Below are 19,387 nucleotides of genomic sequence, written 5' to 3'. Positions count from 1 at the left end.
CCAGTCATGTGACTTGTGCTCTGATAAACTTCAGTTACTCTTTACTGCTGTACTGCAAGTTGGAGTGATATCACCCCCTCCCTTTGCTCCCCAGCAGCCTAAAGGTGGCCATAGACGCACAGATAATATCGTACGAAACGAATTATCGTCCGATATTCGTTGCGTGTATGGTGGAAAAAGAGCCGACCGATATCGGCAGAAGACTTAGATATCGGTCGGCTCGTCGATCGGGCTGGACTGAAAATTTTGATCGGGTGCCTTTGAAGGAACCCAAACATCGGCCATTGTTAGTGCTGAATCATCAGATACAGGTAGAATTCTGTTGTTTCTATATGTATATCTGACCATTCAGCTCTACACGTGTGTGTTGAAACCAACAATCTTTCTTGGAAACATCTTTTCCAAGAAAGATCGTAATGGCTACCTTAACAACAGAACAATGGGAAGGTAACCAGATAGCAGCTCCCTAACACAAGATAACAGCTGCCTGGTAGATCTAAGAACAGCACTCAATAGTAAAATCCAGGTCCCACTGAGACACATTCAGTTACATTGAGTAGGAGAAACAACAGGCTGCCAGAAAGCAGTTCCATCCTAAAGTGCTGGCTCTTTCTGAAATCACATGACCAGGCAAAATGAGCTGAGATGCACCTACACACCAATATTACAACTAAATACACTTGCTGCTTCAGGAATGACATTTTATATTGTACAGTGAATTATTTGCAGTGTAATTTAGAGATAAAAACTACACCATAAAAATCATGACAGAATCCCTTTAAAAACAAATTTCTAAAAAGCTAATTCTAGCCTTTAAAAGGGTTATCAGCAGTTCGTTTTTTATTAACGGGGTTGTTCACCTTTCAGGTAACTGTTAGTATGACGTAGAGAGTGATATTCCAAGACAATTTGAAAATGGTTTTCATTTGTGGTTTTGGAGTTAACTAGCTTTTTATTCAGCAGCTCTCCAGTTTAGAGCAATCAGGTTGCTAGGATCCAAATTCCCCTAGCAACCATGCATTGATTTGAATAAGAGACTGGAATATGAATAGGAGAGGCCTGAATAGAAGGATCAGTAATAAAAAGTAACAACAACAATAAATTTGTAGCCTTACAGAGCATTTGTTTTTAGATGGGGTCAGTGACCCCCATTTGAAAGCTGGAAGAGAGGAAAATATTTAAAAAACTATAAAAAAATAAATGAAGACTAATTGAAAAGTTGCTTAGAATTGGTAATTCTGTAACACCACCCCTTTAATGTTCCATAAAACATAGTGGCCACAGAATGCTAGCACACTGAGCTTTATTTATCCTTATATCTGTATTTATTTATGGAACTGGTCCCAGTCATGTAATAACCTAATCTACAATGTAAATGAATATTATGAAAAGTATCAGAATACATGCTGAGCTTTCACAAGCAATGACTTGTAGGAAATCTGAGACAAAGAATTACATTAGATTTACTTTGGGTAAATTCCCCATCCCCAAAACTTTTACTTACTTGGACTGCTGCCTGTGTCTGGAACTGCTTTGTGAGTGGGAGGAGCTCTGTGAGTGGGAGGAGCTCTGCGAGTGGGAGGACTGAGGAGTTGGCGCTGGGGTGGGTGTGCCGCTGGCTGGAAGCTGATGGAACGGAGGGGTTGTGATTGGCTGGCTGGGGGTTGCATATGAATAGCTTGGCGTCATTAGAGGCGTGGCCACAGGCTGCTGTGCTGGGGTAGCAAAGACCTGAAAAACAATTTAATAGACAAAAAGTTTTCAATTAAATTCTCTGCACAAATCCCCTTTATAAGGCTGGTTTTACACAAGCCTATCCAGTGAGAGGCTTATTTTGCATGGAATCAATGGGATATGCTCTGTAAAGCCAACTTTTATTTACTAGATACAACGAGGCACATCTGCCTCCCACAGCGACCAATCAGCAGTTAGCTTTGAACAATTTCCTTTAGGGCACATAATGAAAGCAAGTCTTTGATTGGTTGCTATGGGTTACAGCACGGGGCAAAATTGTCCAGGGTTCATAAATGAACTTACATTTCCAAGAAATATTGAAATTAAAGCGGAATTGAAAGCTAAAGTGTCATTTTCCCTTTATAGTTTTAAAGTTACAGAGGTTTGGTCTCCTTTGGCTTTGGCATCTTAAAGGGGACCCGTCACCTTAAGACTTAATTCCAAATGTATCTCTCTTGTATTTATCAAGCAAAATAAACGTTCCCTACACTAAATAGATTATTTAAAACTTGCTTTCTTCAGACTAAGAATGAGACAATCACAGCAAGGAGGCAACCGCCGTTTTGTAGACACAGTTATTAAAGCAAGCTCTGCATCATCCCCAACACCCCTAGACTGAACTTACAATTTGCCCGAAACAGGATTCTTCTCATACTCACATGATATGCACTGCTTCCACCACCACTGCCACCGCTGTAACCATACTGGCTGGAAGCCCACTGGGCCGGTGTGGCATTGGGATTTTGGCCGTGCTGCCCGGTTACAGCCGCAATAGCATTAAACATTTGTGAGGTCATGTTTTGCGGAAGGGCATTGACTGCACGGGTTAGATCTGAAAGCAAAATACAAAAAGAACATAGTAAGTAAGGTTGAAAAAAGACACGTCCATCAGGTTCAACCTTTTAAGTCTATATATAACCTGCCTAACTGTCAGTTGATCCAGAGGAAGGTGAAAACCCCATCTGAAGTCTCTCCAATTTGCCTCAGAGGGGAAAATATTCCTTCCTGACTCCAAAATGGCAATGGGACCAGTCCCTGGATCAACTTGTACTATGAGCTATCTCCCATATCCCTGTATTCCCTCACTTGCTAAACACCATCCAACCCCTTCTTATACCTATCTAATGTATCAGCCTGTACCCCTGATTCACTTCCCAGCTCTCCCTGTAACACCCCTTTCCCTCCTCTAATCTCATTGGCTCCCTCCTGTCTGCTGGGAGGAGCTACTGGTGAATAAAGCCTCCGACCCTTCCTTGTACCTATCTAATGTATCAGCCTGTACCCCTGATTCACTTCCCAGCTCTCCCTGTAACACCCCTTTCCCTCCTCTAATCTCATTGGCTCCCTCCTGTCTGCTGGGAGGAGCTACTGGTGAATAAAGCATCCGACCCTTCCTTGTACCTATCTAATGTATCAGCCTGTACCACGGATTCACTTCCCAGCTCTCCCTGTAACACCCCTTTCCCTCCTCTAATCTCATTGGCTCCCTCCTGTCTGCTGGGAGGAGCTACTGGTGAATAAAGCCTCCGACCCTTCCTTGTACCTATCTAATGTATCAGCCTGTACCCCTGATTCACTTCCCAGCTCTCCCTGTAACACCCCTTTCCCTCCTCTAATCTCATTGGCTCCCTCCTGTCTGCTGGGAGGAGCTACTGGTGAATAAAGCATCCGACCCTTCCTTGTACCTATCTAATGTATCAGCCTGTACCCCTGATTCACTTCCCAGCTCTCCCTGTAACACCCCTTTCCCTCCTCTAATCTCATTGGCTCCCTCCTGTCTGCTGGGAGGAGCTACTGGTGAATAAAGCATCCGACCCTTCCTTGAACCTATCTAATGTATCAGCCTGTACCCCTGATTCACTTCCCAGCTCTCCCTGTAACACCCCTTTCCCTCCTCTAATCTCATTGGCTCCCTCCTGTCTGCTGGGAGGAGCTACTGGTGAATAAAGCATCCGACCCTTCCTTATACCTATCTAATGTATCAGCCTGTACCCCTGATTCACTTCCCAGCTCTCCCTGTAACACCCCTTTCCCTCCTCTAATCTCATTGGCTCCCTCCTGTCTGCTGGGAGGAGCTACTGGTGAATAAAGCATCCGACACTTCCTTGTACCTATCTAATGTATCAGCCTGTACCACTGATTCACTTCCCAGCTCTCCCTGTAACACCCCTTTCCTTCCTCTAATCTCATTGGCTCCCTCCTGTCTGCTGGGAGGAGCTACTGGTGAATAAAGCATCCGACCCTTCCTTGAACCTATCTAATGTATCAGCCTGTACCCCTGATTCACTTCCCAGCTCTCCCTGTAACACCCCTTTCCCTCCTCTAATCTCATTGGCTCCCTCCTGTCTGCTGGAGGAGCTACTGGTGAATAAAGCCTCCGACCCTTCCTTGTACCTATCTAATGTATCAGCCTGTACCCCTGATTCACTTCCCAGCTCTCCCTGTAACACCCCTTTCCCTCCTCTAATCTCATTGGCTCCCTCATGTCTGCTGGGAGGAGCTACTGGTGAATAAAGCATCCGACCCTTCCTTGTACGTATCTAATGTATCAGCCTGTACCACTGATTCACTTCCCAGCTCTCCCTGTAACACTCCTTTCCCTCCTCTAATCTCATTGGCTCCCTCCTGTCTGCTGGGAGGAGCTACTGGTGAATAAAGCATCCGACCCTTCCTTGTACCTATCTAATGTATCAGCCTGTACCACTGATTCAGGGAGACAATTCCACATCTTCACAGCTCTCCCTGTAACACCCCTTTCCCTCCTCTAATCTCAATGGCTCCCTCCTGTCTGCTGGGAGGAGCTACTGGTGAATAAAGCATCCGACCCTTCCTTGAACCTATCTAATGTATCAGCCTGTACCCCTGATTCACTTCCCAGCTCTCCCTGTAACGCCCCTTTCCCTCCTCTAATCTCATTGGCTCCCTCCTGTCTGCTGGGAGGAGCTACTGGTGAATAAAGCATCCGACCCTTCCTTGAACCTATCTAATGTATCAGCCTGTACCCCTGATTCACTTCCCAGCTCTCCCTGTAACACCCCTTTCCCTCCTCTAATCTCATTGGCTCCCTCATGTCTGCTGGGAGGAGCTACTGTGAATAAAGCATCCGACCCTTCCTTGTACCTATCTAATGTATCAGCCTGTACCACTGATTCACTTCCCAGCTCTCCCTGTAACACTCCTTTCCCTCCTCTAATCTCATTGGCTCCCTCCTGTCTGCTGGGAGGAGCTACTGGTGAATAAAGCATCCGACCCTTCCTTGTACCTATCTAATGTATCAGCCTGTACCGCTGATTCACTTCTCAGCTCTCCCTGTAACACCCCTTTCCCTCCTCTAATCTCATTGGCTCCCTCCTGTCTGCTGGGAGGAGCTACTGGTGAATAAAGCATCCGACCCTTCCTTGTACCTATCTAATGTATCAGCCTGTACCCCTGATTCACTTCCCAGCTCTCCCTGTAACACCCCTTTCCCTCCTCTAATCTCATTGGCTCCCTCCTGTCTGCTGGGAGGAGCTACTGATGAATAAAGCATCCGACCCTTCCTTGTACCTATCTAATGTATCAGCCTGTACCACTGATTCACTTCCCAGCTCTCCCTGTAACACCCCTTTCCCTCCTCTAATCTCATTGGCTCCCTCCTGTCTGCTGGGAGGAGCTACTGGTGAATAAAGCATCCGACCCTTCCTTGAACCTATCTAATGTATCAGCCTGTACCCCTGATTCACTTCCCAGCTCTCCCTGTAACACCCCTTTCCCTCCTCTAATCTCATTGGCTCCCTCCTGTCTGCTGGGAGGAGCTACTGGTGAATAAAGCATCCGACCCTTCCTTATACCTATCTAATGTATCAGCCTGTACCCCTGATTCACTTCCCAGCTCTCCCTGTAACACCCCTTTCCCTCCTCTAATCTCATTGGCTCCCTCCTGTCTGCTGGGAGGAGCTACTGGTGAATAAAGCATCCGACACTTCCTTGTACCTATCTAATGTATCAGCCTGTACCACTGATTCACTTCCCAGCTCTCCCTGTAACACCCCTTTCCCTCCTCTAATCTCATTGGCTCCCTCCTGTCTGCTGGGAGGAGCTACTGGTGAATAAAGCATCCGACCCTTCCTTGAACCTATCTAATGTATCAGCCTGTACCCCCTGATTCACTTCCCAGCTCTCCCTGTAACACCCCTTTCCCTCCTCTAATCTCATTGGCTCCCTCCTGTCTGCTGGGAGGAGCTACTGGTGAATAAAGCATCCGACCCTTCCTTATACCTATCTAATGTATCAGCCTGTACCCCTGATTCACTTCCCAGCTCTCCCTGTAACACCCCTTTCCCTCCTCTAATCTCATTGGCTCCCTCCTGTCTGCTGGGAGGAGCTACTGGTGAATAAAGCATCCGACCCTTCCTTGTACCTATCTAATGTATCAGCCTGTACCACTGATTCACTTCCCAGCTCTCCCTGTAACACCCCTTTCCCTCCTCTAATCTCATTGGCTCCCTCCTGTCTGCTGGGAGGAGCTACTGGTGAATAAAGCATCCGACACTTCCTTGTACCTATCTAATGTATCAGCCTGTACCACTGATTCACTTCCCAGCTCTCCCTGTAACACCCCTTTCCCTCCTCTAATCTCATTGGCTCCCTCCTGTCTGCTGGGAGAGCTACTGGTGAATAAAGCATCCGACCCTTCCTTGAACCTATCTAATGTATCAGCCTGTACCCCTGATTCACTTCCCAGCTCTCCCTGTAACACCCCTTTCCCTCCTCTAATCTCATTGGCTCCCTCCTGTCTGCTGGGAGGAGCTACTGGTGAATAAAGCATCCGACCCTTCCTTATACCTATCTAATGTATCAGCCTGTACCCCTGATTCACTTCCCAGCTCTCCCTGTAACACCCCTTTCCCTCCTCTAATCTCATTGGCTCCCTCCTGTCTGCTGGGAGGAGCTACTGGTGAATAAAGCATCCGACCCTTCCTTGTACCTATCTAATGTATCAGCCTGTACCACTGATTCACTTCCCAGCTCTCCCTGTAACACCCCTTTCCCTCCTCTAATCTCATTGGCTCCCTCCTGTCTGCTGGGAGGAGCTACTGGTGAATAAAGCATCCGACCCTTCCTTGTACCTATCTAATGTATCAGCCTGTACCACTGATTCAGGGAGAGAATAAAAGTTGAATGCAGACATGACGGCAGGTACATGGCCTACAAGTAATAGTGCAGTCACCTGCGAGGTTGATATTAGCCGGCGTAGCATTGACAGAAGCTGGAGTCCTTGTTCTACTGCTGCTGCTGCTGGGTGTGATGCCTGAAGGAAAGAAAATAATGTTTCATGTCAGTTCTAGCAGATAAAGAGCAACAAGCTTGCACTTTATTAAACTTACTCTACACCTATTCATTTACACAAATCCACACTGTAACCATGACTGCTGGTGGGGGTCTTTACTCACCTGGTACGGGGTCATGAAAATGGTCTTTAAACCACCTGAAAAGTCCATTGACACTTGAAAAGATTTGTCCCCTATAGCGAAAGCCTTCAGGCGTCACAGTCACATATTCCACCCTTGAAGAGAAAAAGGATTTCAGCTGCAAGCACTGCCCACAAACTATTTCATTTGGGGCGGAATAAACCAAATTCAGCATTCAATAAGTTCTAGGATACCACTGGCTGCAAAATGCACGATTACAAAAGACGTTTAATTAAAGGGGAACTATCGGGAAAATGAAAATGTAATATAAGCTTCAGCATACTGTAATAAGAAACTTTCTAAATACAATCAATTAAGTTTATCTTCACTATTCCTTTCTCAGCATCTGTCCTCATTCTGTCTTCAGTCAGAGTTGTGTGTCAGATGAATGATCCAATATATCTTATAGGGGGGCTCCTTTAGCCTCGAAGATGTATTAGAGGTCACTCTATTAAACTCACCAGACATCATGTCTCTCTACATGCAGGATTTGTGCAAAAGGCAGTTATTTTGTTACATTTTGTTTGTACTGGAATCAGTTATTTGAGTGAGCTCTAATACATCTGCTATAAGCTTCAGGATACTGAAATAAGAAACTTTGTAAATACAATCAATTAAATATTCTGTACAGTTTCTGAAATAAGTTTATCTTCACTATTCCTCTCTCAACATCTATTTCTCTTCATTCAGCAGTTGGGTGTCAGATATTCACTGACAGTTAGATCCACTATATCTTATAGGGGGGCTCCTTTTGCCTAGAAGATGTATTAGAGCTCACTCTTAAACTCACCAGACATCATGTCTCTCTACATGCAGGATTTGTGCAAAAGGCAGTTATTTTGTTACATTTTGTTTGTACTGGAATCAGTTATTTGAGTGAGCTCTAAGGGTTGGGGCAGACAAGCAGATTTGGGGAGATTCAGTCGCCTGGCTACTAATCGCCTGTTCTGCGTGGCGACAATCAAATCGCCACAAATGAATTAGCGCAGGTGATTCTTCATTCAAGCAGATGGAAGGCAGTTTGGGGAGACTGTCGCCATGCAGAAGAGGTGATTAGTCGCAAAGCGACTAAATCTCCCAGTATCGGCTCGTCTGCCCCAACCCTTAGAGCTCACTCAAATAACTGATTCCAGTACAAACAAAATAACTGCCTTTTTCGCAAATTCTGCATGTAGAGAGACATGATGTCTGGTGAGTTTAATAGAGTGAGCTCTAATATATCTTCTAGGCAAAAGGAGCCCCCCTATAAGATATATTGGATCATTTATTTGACACCCAACTGCTGCATGAAGAGAGAATGAAGAGAAACAGATTCTGATAGAGGAATAGTGAAGATAAACTTGATTATTTCAGAAACAATGCAGAATATTTAATTGATTGTATGTAGAAAGTTTCTTACGTCAGTATGAGGAAGCTTATTACATTTTTAATTTCACAATAGTTCCCCTTTAACGTAAACGTTTTTAAACAGAAAAGTGAAAACCCTCAAAGTTTTATGAGATTGTTATTGGGTCTATGGAACATAAAGAAATTATTATGCCTGGAATTCAGCAGAAAACCAAATAAGGATAACTCACAACTTGCAAAGGAATGTAGGAGACATAAGAAGAATGGTCATCCCTTAAAGGGGTGGTTCACCTTTTAAAGAGAACTAAACTCTAAAATTGAATAGGGCTGAAAATGTCCTATTTTCTATAGTGAACTTATTGCACGAGGCTAAAGTTTGAGCTTGTCAATAGCAGCAATGATCCAGGACTTCAAACTTGTCACAGGGGGTCACCATCTTGGAAAGTGTCTGTGACACTCACATGCTCAGTGGGCTCTGATTGGCTGTTGAGAAGCTAAGCTTAGGGCTCGTCACTAATTATCCAGCAGAAAATGAGCTTCCCTGGCTGTAATATAAGCTGATGCTACAGGTTTGCTGATTATTCAATTCTGATGCTAATTGCACTGGTTTCTGTGCTGCCATGTAGTAATTATGTGTATTAATTACTAATCAGCCTTATATTGTGACATTTCTATTCTATGTGTACTGTATATTGTGAGTGGCTCCCTAAGCTCAGTAAGTGACAGCAGCACAGAGCATGTGAATCAGTGAATCAGCAGAAAAGAAGATGGGGAGCTACTGGGGCATCTTTGGAGAGACAGACCTTTACTGCTAAAGGGCTGTGGTTGCCTTGGGCTGGTACAGAAGCACAAAATATCATGTACAACATTTCTACCTACTTCTTTAATTAACTTAGTATATCACCATCTACTTTATACTTAAATTTAATCGAAACATGAGCAACCCCTTTATCTAATGAGTCTCATTTGACTCAAGTAAAAGGATTTTATTAAAGTGCTTAATCTCTTCTTTTACTCCTTACAAAGACAGAAGATACACTATATCATAAAAAATATTGTTGTTCTGTTTCCTCCAGGGCTTTTGGAGCATTAGCTCTCTCTCCTTCTTTTGAAACGGAGGATTAACAGCAAAGAAATCCAGACAATGGTATAAAATAGTGAATGCTGCGAATGGACTCTGTTGCACGAGCGTATGCAAAAAACAGCTTCAGAGGAAGAAATGGTGTCAAAAAAGCAGATTGGGTGAAAAACAGCAGTTTATGTTTTCTCCGCCTGGTTTATTTACGCAGTGTGTGGGATTATCCTCAGCATATGCATGTAGATAAGGTTAAAGGGATCCTGTCATCGGAAAACATGTTTTTTTTCAAAAACACATCAGTTAATATTGCTGCTCCAGCAGGATTCTGAAATGAAATCCATTTCTCAAAAGAGCAAACAGATTTTTTTATATTCAATTTTGAAATCTGACATGGGGCTAGACATATTGTCAATTTCCCAGCTGCCCCTGGTCATGTGACTTGTGCCAGCACTTTAGGAGAGAAATGCTTTCTGGCAGGCTGCTATTTTTCCTTCTCAATGTAACTGAATGTGTCTCAGTGGGACCTGGATTTTACTATTGAGTGTTGTTCTTAGATCTACCAGACAGCTGTTATCTTGTGTTAGGGAGCTGTTATCTGGTTACCTTCCCATTGTTCTCTTGTTAAGGTGGCCATAGACGTAACAATTACGATCTTTCTTGGAAAACATCTTTCCAAGAAAGATTCTTCGTTTCAATACACTTATGTAGAGCTGAATCATCAGATATTGATATAGAAACTGCTGGGGGGAAAGGGAGGGGGTGATATCACTCCAACTTGCAGTACAGCAGTAAAGAGTGATCAAAGTTTATCAGAGCACAAGTCACATGACTTGGGGCAGCTGGGAAATTGACAATATGTCTAGCCCCATGTCAGGTTTCAAAAGTGAATATAAAAAAATCTGTTTGCTCTTTTGAGAAATGGATTTCAGTGCAGAATTCTGCTGGAGCAGCACTATTAACTGATTCATTTTGAAAAAAATGTTTTTCCCCCATGACAGTATTCCTTTAACATGTCTGGCACGTAGAAGGATATAATTTGGCAGTGATCAGAAGGTATGAACATCCAGTTATTACATCTACTTAATAAATGACACCTACCTTGGTTTAGCTCGTGGCTGGTAGCCCAGAAGGAATTTGCCAGGTAGTTCTTTGCAGGCAGAGATGAAATATGGAATGAACGTTGGCTTTTCCTTTTTTGTTTTTAACAACAGTTCTTCTAGTTTCTGGATAAAACCAAAAGGTACATTTCTGAGAAGCATTACAATGACACGAGTTCTCACACAGGGATGATTGAAGATTTGTTTAAGTTCAGGTATAAATGCTAAGCAGTCAGGCACCTGCTTCACATCTGACCATTTGTGACCCGCACTTTGGCAGGTAAATCTGTATTTATTACGTTTGCTTTGAACGTCTACCAGTCACGTGTAACGTCTCTCTTATCTCGGGGGTCGGTCATCGTTCAGCTGCCCCTGTGACTTTACATTCAAAGTGCAAAAGACGACTTTATAGTCAACTGAAACTGGAAGGGCCGATAGGGTGAGTAGAGAGAACATTTAATCATTTTGGGACATTAGAATTGAGCAAAATGCCGGGAGTGAAGATGGAAGGAAATAGCTACCCTGTGTTCCTAGTTGAGATTTAACCAAATAGTAAGTTGCAACCAGGTTATAAAAAAGGTCTCTTTATACGAAGCACAGAAATGTATAAAGACTGTAGGGCCTTCAATACAAACAGAATTTCACATACTTTTTCAGAAAATGACATAGAAGACACAAAGGAGACCATTTACTGAGCTTGAGTGAAGGAATAGAATAAAAAAAACTTCGAATTTCGAATGTTTTTTTGGCTACTTCTACCATAGAATTGGCTACTTCGACTACGACTTTGAATGGAACAATTCGAACTAAAAATCGTTCAACTATTTGACCATTCGATAGTCGAAGTACTGTCTCTTTAATAAAAAACTTCCCCCCTAGTTCGCCACCTAAAACCTACCGAGGTGCCATTTTAGCCTAGGGGGAAGGTCCCCATAGGCTTTGTAACAATTTTTAGGTCGAAGAAAAATCGTTCGATCGATGGATTAAAATCCTTAGAATCTAACGATTAGAAGGATTAAATCATTCGATCAAACTATTTGCGGTAAATCCTTCGACTTCAATATTCGAAGGATTTACATTCGACAGTTGAATATCGAGGGTTAATTAACACTCGATATTCGACCCTAGGTAAATCTGCCCCAAAGTAATACTTTGTATCCCTTCCCTCAGTATTAATGGTAAAGTATAATGTGATTTTTATTAAGCCTGGTTACTTACCTTTTTATCTCCGTTGTTACAATCTTGAAAATATTTATGGTTTACCAGATCTCTTGCAAAAGATGCCATTGGCTGCACAAACCTGGCAATGATTTCATCCAGGTCTTCAAACTCCTGCAAAAGGCCATAACTTGCCATCAGCCAATGTTTTCCAAAAAGCTGTGAACTCAAACACTACACAAACGCAACGGCATTTTTGACAATTAATAAGTAAAACGAATACTTGGTGGCATAAAGCTAGTGCTCTGTTTTCAGCCGTAAAAGGCTCCGGTAGGATCACTGCTCTTATCAACTTGTAACCTAAACTGGCCATACACTTAAAAAAGATTTTGTCGAGGTCACCAAGAGATTATAATTTCCGATCACAGCAATGGTAAAAGGATGATTTTTGTCCAGATATTGGTTGGGCAGAGCCTTGGGAGGGCCCCATACAGGAAAGGACTGACAGATTCCACAGCACTTTAAAGGGATACTTTCAAAATGAATCAGTTAATAGTGCTGCTCCAGCAGAATTCTGCACTGAAATCCATTTCTCAAAAGAGCAAACAGATTTTTTTATATTCAATTTTGAAATCTGACATGGGGCTAGACATATTGTCAATTTCCCAGCTGCCCCATGTAATGTGACTTGTGCCTGCACTTTAGGAGAGAAATGCTTTCCAGCAGGCTGCTGTTTTTCCTTCTCAATGTAACTGAATGTGTCTCAGTGGGACATGGGTTTTTACTATTGAGTGTTGTTCTTAGATCTACCAGGCAGCTGTTATCTTGTGTTAGGGAGCTGCTATCTGGTTACCTTCCCATTGTTCTTTTGTTTGGCTGCTGGGGGGGAAAAGGGAGGGGGTAATATCAGTCCAACTTGCAGTACAGCAGTAAAGAGTGATTGAAGTTTATCAGAGCAAAAGTCACATGACTTGGGGCAGCTGGGAAATTGACAATATGTCTACCCCCATGTCAGATTTCAAAATTGAATATAAAAAAATCTGTTTGCTCTTTTGAGAAATGGATTTCAGTGCAGAATTCTGCTGGAGCAGCACTATTAACAGATTCATTTTGAAAAAAAATTTTTTTCCCATGACAGTATCCCTTTAAAGATGTTATTCCATTCACATTAGTCCCTGACCCAGTGGAGCTTACAGTCTAAAGTACTTATCACATTCATACACACTATGGTCAGTTTTCTCAGGAACCCATTATTCAGACTATACATTTACCCATCACATGGTAGATCATTACAACCAGAATAAACCTGAAAGATGAAGATGCATATTAAGTCCAATACCTCATTGTTAATCCAGAGTGTAGATCCCAGGCTGAAAGCATTCTCCTTGCCTTCCTCCCTTACATCAACATGTTGGTAAATACCTTCGCTGACTTTCCATGTTACAGTCAAGTGGTTTTCACCCTTGCTGCTGGGGCGGATGATAACATCTCCTTGGTCCATGGTTTCCATCATCTTTTCAGCTTGCTTAAAATTAATGTTGTGGAATGAAGGGTGAGCAATAACTCGTTTTATGTAAGCTGCAATGGAGATCAACAGAGAAGTCGCAAAGGTTCAAGATCTGTATAGAGTTCTTAAATATCAACAATGTCAAAAATTAAATTCACTATACAATATCTCCAAAAGGCAAAGAGAAGCATTTACTTGTACGCTGCTGTTTTTTCTTCTGTTCTTCTTCTTGCTTGTGATCAGCCGACTCACTGTCAAAATCATAATACGTGTCCTTGGGCAGCTTCCACTCATTGTTTTTGTCCATCAGATCTGATGACCGGCAGGTCAAGTCAACGCTAAATTTTTCAATGTTAATCTTCATTATCCGACAATGAACAGTCATTCCCACCTAAAGAATTCACATAGGTTTTCATTACTTACAGTTAACTCTATTCCATCTGGAAAACAGATAATTACACAACGGGATGTACAGTTGCATTCAGAATGATAGCAGTCCAACATAACTAACCTGGCATTCACTGTTTTTGGTAGAAATTATATTCCTACATGGCAAATTTACTAGTAGGTGTAGTAGAGTAATAGAAAACCAACAGACATGACATGCTGCTGATTCTGTGTAACCTAATCATTAATTGAGGCTTGTTCCAGATAACGGGATTTTTTGATACTCACCGTTAAATCCGTTTCTCTCTAGTCGATAGGGGGACACAGGGACTCTTGGGGTTAAGCTCCACCCTCTAGGAGGCAGGACACTTAGAACTGATTTGCAGGGGGCGTGTCCGGGACTCCGTTTTTACCCCACACTGCCATAATCCCTCGGTTTGTACCAAAGAGACTGCTGAAAAAGGGATGATCATAATTTAACAACTTGAAGAAAGGTAAAACAGGAAAATGTTTCCCATGGACCAACTGGTCAACTTTCACGCAGGGTTGGGAAGCCCTGTGTCCCCCTATCCACTAGAGAGAAACGGATTTAAAGGTATCAAAAAAATCCCGTTTTCTCTGTTGTCTCAGGGGGACACAGGGACTCTTGGGGACTTAAAGCAGTCCCAGAACAGCAGGGCAGGAGCGAATTTGGATCGGACATGTTACTGGACCACAGTGTGCAGTACCTTGTGGCCAAAGGCGGCCTCAGCTGAGGAAAACGTGTCAAGGCTGTAAAATTTTGTAAATGTATGTACTGAGGACCAGGTGGCTGCTCTGCAAATCTGATCCAAGGAAGCAGAGTTATGCCATGCCCAAGATGGTCCCAAGGACCTGGTTGAATGTGCTCGAACATTCTCTGGAGGAGGCCTGCCCTTGGATAGGTAGGCCTGACTAATTGTCTCTCTGATCCACCGTGCAACCGACGTCTTAGAGGCTGCCAGGCCCTTTCTAGGACCAGGTTGAGATCCCACCCTGGGAGCGGTGGCTGGAAGGGGGGAACGATGCGTGCTACTCCCTGTAAGAAGGTACGGATGGAATTTGTTCATTGCCAGACGTGATTGTAGTAAGACGGACAGAGCGGATCCTTGCACCTTCAAGGAACTTAATCCCATCAATCCCAACTAATGTTCCCTCTGAAGAAAGGACAAAATCCTTGGGACAGTGAGGTTCAAAAGCGGTAGGTCTGCGTCTTTGCGCCAGTTCCAGTAGCTTCGCCAGACTCTGTGGTAAGCTCTGGATGATGTAGGTTTTCAGCTACACCTTGTCCTGTCCAAATGGTTCCTTCAACAGCCATCCCATCAAAGCAAAGAGCCCCGGATTGTGATGGACTATGGGACCCTGCTGCAGTAGATTGTGTCTGGGAGTGAGACAAATTGGCTGAGCTATGGCCATCTCCTGAAGATCTGAGAACCAGGTTCTCCTGGGCCAATATGGTGCTATAACGATTACTGTGATCTGCGACCGTCTGATCTTCAACACTCGAGGTAGAGGAGGAAAGACATAGGCAAGGTTGAATCATGGCGTCCACTCCCATTGCTATCAGGTCCCGATAACGAGCAAAGAATTTGGGTACCTTGCGGCTGGTTCTGGATGTCATCAGGTCGATTTGAGGAAGACCCCATATTTCTACCAACTCTGCAAATGCTTCCAGATGGAGTTCCCATTCGCTTGGATCCAGTTGGTTTCGGCTGAGTAAATCCACTCGTGTGTTGGACACCCCTGGGATGTGAATGGTGGATAGTCTTACCGACATGAACTCTGCCCAAGTTAGAATTTGCTGTACCTCCGCTAGAGCTGCCCTGCTGCGGGTTCCTCCTTGTCTGTTTATGTAAGCGACCGTGGTGGAGTTGTTGCTTTGCACACATACAGACTTGGTTTGAAGCTGGCGAGACCAGTGATTGAGGGCTAGTCGTACCGCCCGAAGTTCTAGTATGTTTATGGATAACTTGGCTTCTTCAGCGGACCATGGACCTTGTACAGATAGATTGTTCCATGTTGCTCCCCAACCTAGTAGACTTGCGTCTGTCGTGACAACAGTCCAGTCTGTTAATGCCCAGGATTGACCAATGGCTAGGTTTTCAAGAGACTCTTTTGTTGTGTTTAATAGGGTGAACGTTTGTGAGAGAGAGCCTGCCTTCCACATTGAGAGAATGTTGGCTTGTAGCGGAGATGTATCCGTGCGAAGGGAACCGCCTCGATGGATGAGACCATCAGTCCTAGGACTCTCATTGCTAAGTGAACCGTGGGTCGTCGGTTGCGGAGTAGAAGGTTGATCTGGTCTCTGATCTCTAACTGCTTGTCTCGAGGTAGGGTTACCCGTTGAGTCAGGGTTTTGAACTCGAAGCCCAGAAATGTCATCTGGTGACTGGGCCACAGGTTGGATTTGAAATCCAGCTGTTTAACAGTTCTTCTCTTTCTGCATCATTTGAAATCCTGGCAGGGAAGGAGGGACTAAACACTGATGTAACAAAGTGTAACAACTTCTCCACGGCTTACAGACAGCATGCAGGAACTACATAACCCACAATGCATTGCACTGGGATGTTCCTTTCCTTATTGAAATCACGTGTACAGGGAATTGTGGGGGTTGGAGGATACAGGCTGAGGACAGATGGCTGTTGATACAAAGTAACAGTAGTCAGACAGCTCAGCAAAGTAGTCAGACAGATCAGCAGGAGAGCAGGGGGCTGGGTTTAGGGAACTGTCAGAAACCATTTATAATCATGAAAAGTCTGCATATTTTTTAATTGATGTATATTGCAAAGTTGCTTGAAATTATGTTTACTTTTCAAAAAGCTTAAATTATGTTTTTGTGGAGTTCCCCTTTAATTGAAAGACAAATAGGTCATGTTTAACCCTTAACAAGGTACCTTATTTTCTACAAAAAGAAATGAAGCCGTTACATTTCTCAGGACTTAAGTCACATACCTTTACTCGCTCCTCTGGTCGCTTCACTGCTTTATCGCTGATAAACTTGGTTGGGATGAATCCAGTCACACCATTGTCTAGTCTACTTTTAACTCCAATTGCCTGACCAGGGCAAGAGCCACTGTCAAAGTGATTCCACACCTACAAAACATTAAAAAACAAAGGTGTTGCAAATCTTAAACCCTGGGGGTTAGGGAAGCAGCAACATTTTGCTTGTTAAGACTTTACCTCACTAAGCTCTGGGAAGTTGTCCTGTTGGCAAAATGGACACTGCCAGAGACCAGTTTCATCATTCCTAATGGCTTGATCATAGGATTCTCCTTGGGGTCGCCTGTGTGCAATTCCAGTCACATTACACGTGATCAGCTTGCCTATAAAAGGAAACGCACCCACATCAAACCAAACAGTTTTAGTATTTAAAAAGTGATGAAGTCAAAATGCTTGTTTTTTTTTTTTACCTATATAAAATGTCTCAGGGGTCTCCCGAGTTAACACGTTGAAGACCTCCTCTGGGTTAGGTGCCCGATAGGTTGTTCTAAGGTCTTTGTATCTACAGCTGAGCTCAGCACGAATATCATACAAAGTAATATGTTTATCACCGTACCCCTACAGAAAAGTCAGATAAAAACAGATTGAGATAAATTATATGACAGCCACTGAGTTAAAGGACAAGAAAACCCTCTCCAATAGCCTTATCTTTAGATAACTGCCACTCTGGATGTTAAAATGTTAACAGTATGGCTGCAGCATCCACTTAATCACATAGAAATCCTTCTCCTCCCCTAACCCACTCAGCCCCTCCCTCAGGAATTTACTTTGGCTGTTGGCTTATAAGCATGCTCAGTTCTTCACAGCTCAGATTACTAAACACACCCTCCAGTCTAACAACCAATGAAGAGATAGCATTACTGGTTCCCATAGAAACTCTAGCTGTCTGATCCTATTTCTTTCTCCTAAATATCTCCTGAGCTCAGTTTAACCATTACAGTGCTGAATCCCAGCAGAAGTTTTTATCAAAGTATGTTGTGCCTGTGTAACCTGCATTCTGCGTTGTATGAACTTTACAGCATACATGTCTCAATGTTACTGATGAGGGGAAATGGCTGCCAGGTGAAAGCTGCCATTTTTTTTAGGAAAATGTGATGGCGCTGGCAAATGAAGAGGTATATGCAGTACAAATGATGCGACTTGGGTGGGGAAGATATGCCCAACTTATATACATTGTAGGAAAATGTAGGCTTTACATTCAGTATTGGACTAATGATCTGATTTTTTCAGAAATATCATGCAGCTCCATTCAAAAATTTGGGTAAACTATTTGGATGCCTATTTTACTTGTATTTACCTGTCTCTCAAGCTCCTCTGCAAAAGCATCTAAATCCAAGTCTTTTAATCTTTCTGGATTTTCCAGAATCTCCTCCAGGGCTCCTGCAGGGTTAGCATCCTCCGCTGATTCATCATATTCTAATGCATCAACAGCCATCTTCCTGGCCCATTCATAGGTCTCTGGATGTACGCGAGAGCCATCCAAAACCTCAATATAAGAGTCCGTACTAGTAGGATAAACAATAACATTTTAAATGGCTATGAACATGAATGGAAGAAGAGGAACAAAAGCCTATGCATTGTTAGCAGACCATTAAAACCATGAAAGAAAAGGGAACTGACCTATCACCAAGAGAATTTGTGTCTATCTTAATAAAGCCGGCACAGTTGATAAAAACCTTTGGCCCCATGTGGCACATAGTGACCAACTGCGTGCGGTTTTCAAGACGTGTGTTGTTCTGTTTTAAAATCTGTAGGATAAAAAAAACACACACACAAAGAGAAATGTTTTGTTTTAAGTGTTTCATAGATACTGATGAACATTTAGATAATAAGGTAATTTCATTTGCTTTACATCAGGGGTGTCTAACCTGCGGCCCGAGGGCCACATGCGGCCCAGGATGGATATGAATGTGGCCCATCTTGAAACGCTTAGGAATAGGCAGGAGGGGGGACTCTGCCCATTGCCCAGTTAGTAGTAATAATATAAGTCTATTTAATAGGGATGCACCGAATCCAGGATTCGGTTCGGGATTCGGCCTTTTTCAGCAGGATTCGGCCGAATCCTTCTGCCCGGCCGAACCGAATCCTAATTTGCATATGCAAATTAGGGGCAGGGAGGGAAATTGCGTGACTTTTTGTCAGAAAACAATGAAGTAAAAAATGTTTTCCCCTTCCCACCCCTAATTTGCATATGCAAATTAGGGTTCGGATTCGGTATTCGGCCGAATCCTTTGTGAAGGATTCGGGGGTTCGGCCGAATCCAAAAAAGTGGATTCGGTGCATCCCTACTATTTAATATCCAGGTGTCCCATATTCCAGTGTATAACACCATCTTGTTATCCAACTGGTATTGTAGTTCTTTTCTGTGCATTTTCTTTATTTTTACAAATCAAAAGTGTTTCTGTATTTCATGTGGCCCCAGACAATTTTTCTTATTCCAATGTGGCCCAGGGAAGCCAAAAGGTTGGATAAAGGTTGCTTTACATTGTACAATGTCGTATGTACCATCACTACTACAAGTTTTTGGAATACCTCTCTGTATTAATATGATATATGTAGCACGCTGATACGTGCCCTGTGCAAGGTCCTTCTAGTTTTCCTCCTAAATGCT

General features: G+C 43.3%; 1 protein-coding gene across 1 annotated transcript in view; it reads right to left on the bottom strand.

Annotated features, from left to right (window-relative positions):
• supt6h.S (SPT6 homolog, histone chaperone S homeolog) overlaps positions 1 to 19,387 on the bottom strand; it is a 47,935-nt gene that overhangs the window by 831 nt on the left and 27,717 nt on the right. Inside the window, exons 24-36 of the mRNA XM_041583317.1 lie at positions 18,397 to 18,524; positions 18,074 to 18,281; positions 17,187 to 17,334; positions 16,957 to 17,099; positions 16,729 to 16,869; positions 13,567 to 13,762; positions 13,204 to 13,442; positions 11,925 to 12,038; positions 10,708 to 10,832; positions 7,167 to 7,279; positions 6,944 to 7,024; positions 2,394 to 2,566; positions 1,505 to 1,731 (exon numbers count right to left, since the gene is read on the bottom strand). Of these exons, the coding sequence (XP_041439251.1) occupies positions 1,505 to 1,731; positions 2,394 to 2,566; positions 6,944 to 7,024; positions 7,167 to 7,279; positions 10,708 to 10,832; positions 11,925 to 12,038; positions 13,204 to 13,442; positions 13,567 to 13,762; positions 16,729 to 16,869; positions 16,957 to 17,099; positions 17,187 to 17,334; positions 18,074 to 18,281; positions 18,397 to 18,524 (2,036 nt within the window). The remainder of the gene's footprint in view (positions 1 to 1,504; positions 1,732 to 2,393; positions 2,567 to 6,943; positions 7,025 to 7,166; positions 7,280 to 10,707; positions 10,833 to 11,924; positions 12,039 to 13,203; positions 13,443 to 13,566; positions 13,763 to 16,728; positions 16,870 to 16,956; positions 17,100 to 17,186; positions 17,335 to 18,073; positions 18,282 to 18,396; positions 18,525 to 19,387) is intronic.

This window comes from Xenopus laevis, chromosome 2S (genome assembly GCF_017654675.1).
Source record: "Xenopus laevis strain J_2021 chromosome 2S, Xenopus_laevis_v10.1, whole genome shotgun sequence".
NCBI lineage: Eukaryota > Metazoa > Chordata > Amphibia > Anura > Pipidae > Xenopus > Xenopus laevis.
The sequence above is the reverse complement of the archived record's forward strand: the minus strand, read 5'-3'. Positions and strand labels throughout refer to the sequence as shown.